The sequence below is a fragment of the Panicum virgatum genome, chromosome 3K (genome assembly GCF_016808335.1).
Source record: "Panicum virgatum strain AP13 chromosome 3K, P.virgatum_v5, whole genome shotgun sequence".
Classification (NCBI taxonomy): Eukaryota; Viridiplantae; Streptophyta; class Magnoliopsida; order Poales; family Poaceae; genus Panicum; species Panicum virgatum.
The window spans coordinates 14,709,066-14,711,867 of NC_053138.1; the positions used below are offsets into that span (position 1 = coordinate 14,709,066).

Below are 2,802 nucleotides of genomic sequence, written 5' to 3' on the forward strand. Positions count from 1 at the left end.
GTCGCCCCGCCGCCCGCTCGAAATTTCCCCCGCAGCCAGTACACAGCGAAGTCAGCCTACGTCCTACGATGTGAAATTCAGAGGTTCCTTTTGCAGCTTCAACTCCAACCGAGTCTGGAAGGCGTATGCTGAACCAAAACACAAGTTTTTCACTTGGCTACTAGTACAAGAAAAGATTTTGACAGCAGACAGGTTGCAGCAAAGAACGTGGCCTTGCGATCCATTGTGCCAGCTTTGCCGTCAGGAGCCTGAGACGGCGACTCACCTATGCTTGCACTGCCCATTCGCGCAGCGAGTCTGGGATCACGTTCAGGCGTGGACAGGCAACAGGGTCATGAAGCCAACTGCAACTATGTGCATAGAGGAGTGGTGGAACCAGGAAGTGCATCTGCAGACAAAGGAGGAACGTCGATCTTGGGCGGCGATTAATATGTACACGGTTTGGAATTTGTGGAAGGAATGAAATCGACAGATCTTTTAAGCTAAAGAGGCTGACTCGACGACAGTATTCCAGTTCCTGAAGGAGGAGATGACTCTGCGCGTCCAGGCGTGTGGAACGCCGGTGTTTTACTAGTTTCTAATGTAATTTCAGCAAGAGTTCAGAGTTTGTTTAAGTTATTTATGTAATAGAACTTCTGTAAGACTAAACTTGTTTTCCCTTCTAACATGATTTGGCAGTGCTCATGCACTTTATTAAAAAAAATTCCCCCGCAGCCACAGTCCCACTACCAGCTCCGACTCGGACGCGGCCTCAGCCTCCGAAGGCCATCTTCCGCCGCGTCACTTCTTGTCTAATTTGTTCCTGCAATTTTGCTTCTATCGTGTGTTCATTTGCACATGACGTATGCATCTCAGTGAAATGCAGTAGTGATACTGATACAAAATTTCCGACCTCGACTCTTCCCAGTGCAGTGATGCGGGCATGCGGCCGACGCCAGCCGTCCCAGCTGCGACCGCGTGCGCGCAGCGCCGTCAGCTAGTCACCCAGTCATCGCCGCTCTCTCGGCTGCCCGGCGAACGCCGATGCCTCTCCGCCGCTCTGTGTTCACTGGTCACCGGAGCGCCACGCCGCCATTGCGTGCGGCGGCCGCCGCCTGCCTCAGTGAACAATCCCCCGCGCGTTCCGCCGGCTAGGGACGATCAACAAATCGTCTCCCAAAACCAGCTTGATTTTTCTCATCGAACTCACGTGCGCGCTGCGAGACCTGCCCCGCGCGCCCACATGGCGACCGTGACGCGTGCCGGCCGCCTGCGCCGTCGCCGTGTCGCGGACTCGAACCGTCGATGCCCTCGCCATCGTGTGCCACCACACCAGATACTCCAAGCAGCTAGGCATCTCGATCCCGCGGTTAGAATAGAGTTCTGATCCGAATGACACGGTGAAAAAGCAAGGCCAGGAACCCAGGAGCAGGGTCGCGGGCAGAGCTAGCGGTCGTCGCCTTGCTCCCACACACGTCGCGCATGCACGCGCGGCGCCCGGACACGTGCCGGCGCGGGCACGTCCTTCTCCGCGCCTTTAACTCCTCCCCGCCTTTGCCCAACTACTCCCGCAGACAGACGTGCCATCCCGACACCGCCCGCCGAGCTGCTGCCCCCCGGCTCCCCCCCCCCCCCCCCCCCCCCCCCCCTCAAAGCCCCGCGGCGCGAGTCGAGCCAGGCACGCACGCGACGCGAGCGAGCATGGCGGATCGGCAGCAGCACGTCCACGCGCACGGCGAGCGGCCGGACTCGCCGTCGGCGGCGCTGCTGCGGCGGGTGCAGACCCACGCGCCCAACTCGACGCAGGTGGTGGGCTTCCTGGCGCTGCTCGTGTCCGGCGCCGTGCTCCTCCTCCTGACGGGGCTCACGCTGACGGGCGCCGTCGTGGCGCTCGTCTTCCTGGGCCCGATCGCGCTGCTCACCAGCCCCATCTGGGTGCCCGTCGCCATCGCGGTCACCGTCCTCGCCGCCGCCGCGCTCTCCGCCTGCGGCTTCGCTGTCGCGGCGCTCGCGACGGGCACCTGGATGTACCGCTACTTCACGGGGCGCCACCCCGTGGGCGCCGACCGGGTGGACTACGCGCGCAGCCGGATCGCCGACACGGCCAGCAACGTCAAGGACTACGCGCGCGAGTACGGCGGCTACCTGCACAGCCGCTCCAAGGACGCCGCGCCAGGCGCCTAGGCGGCGCGGCGGCGCGCGCGCAGCCGGTAGCTAGGTCGTCGCGGTCTCTTCGTGTTCATCTTTGCGTGTGTGCTCCAATCCAGTCTCTCTCCGTGTTGTCAATTTCCACTCCTTTTTGCTAGGACACGTAAGATGTTTATCTTGGTACAATTTTATCTTGCTTTCTCCTCGTGTAATTAGGAAATTAGTTGAATCATAAGAGGACTCGTCATGGCAGCCCGATGAACTCCCTCCCCAAAATGTTTCTCTTGACGAGATGAGGTTATAAATCGCGTGCCATTTTCAGCAGTTAGATGTCACACAATTACACTACACGACCGAAGAAAATTGAGGCTTCACAGGAAGCAAATGCTGAACACAACGTGTCTAATCTCCCTAAAAGATGTCCCGAACTCGCGCCGGCCGAACTCGGTGCTTCCAAATTCCAATCCCACCCGAAAACTCTAGTGGCGTGGGAGGAGGAAGAAGGAACTGACGGTGAGGCCCACTAGCACCGAGTGAGGGGGTGACTGAGATCTGCCTCTTGCGGCCTTGTACCTCCAAGCAAAAGAATACTAACAAAAATGGGCCGGTAGTGAAGAATAATAGGGCCCACATCTCGAAACCCTCGGACATTATTGTGGTGGTGCTAAGGCCCGG

The 2,802-nt window shown here is 59.1% G+C and overlaps 1 protein-coding gene across 1 annotated transcript; it reads left to right on the forward strand.

Moving 5' to 3' along the window:
- Nucleotides 1-1,563: 1,563 nt before the first annotated feature.
- On the forward strand, nt 1,564-2,451 carry LOC120701241 (oleosin-like). The gene has a single exon (XM_039985366.1). It carries the CDS (start codon nt 1,681-1,683, stop codon nt 2,161-2,163), a length of 483 nt encoding a protein of 160 aa, XP_039841300.1. The 5' UTR covers nt 1,564-1,680; the 3' UTR covers nt 2,164-2,451.
- The last annotated feature ends 351 nt before the right edge of the window (nt 2,452-2,802 follow it).

Coding starts and splice junctions, on each gene's coding strand:
- LOC120701241 (XM_039985366.1), top strand. CDS start 1,681: ATGGCGGATCGGCAGCAGCACGTCCACGCGCACGGCGAGCGGCCGGAC.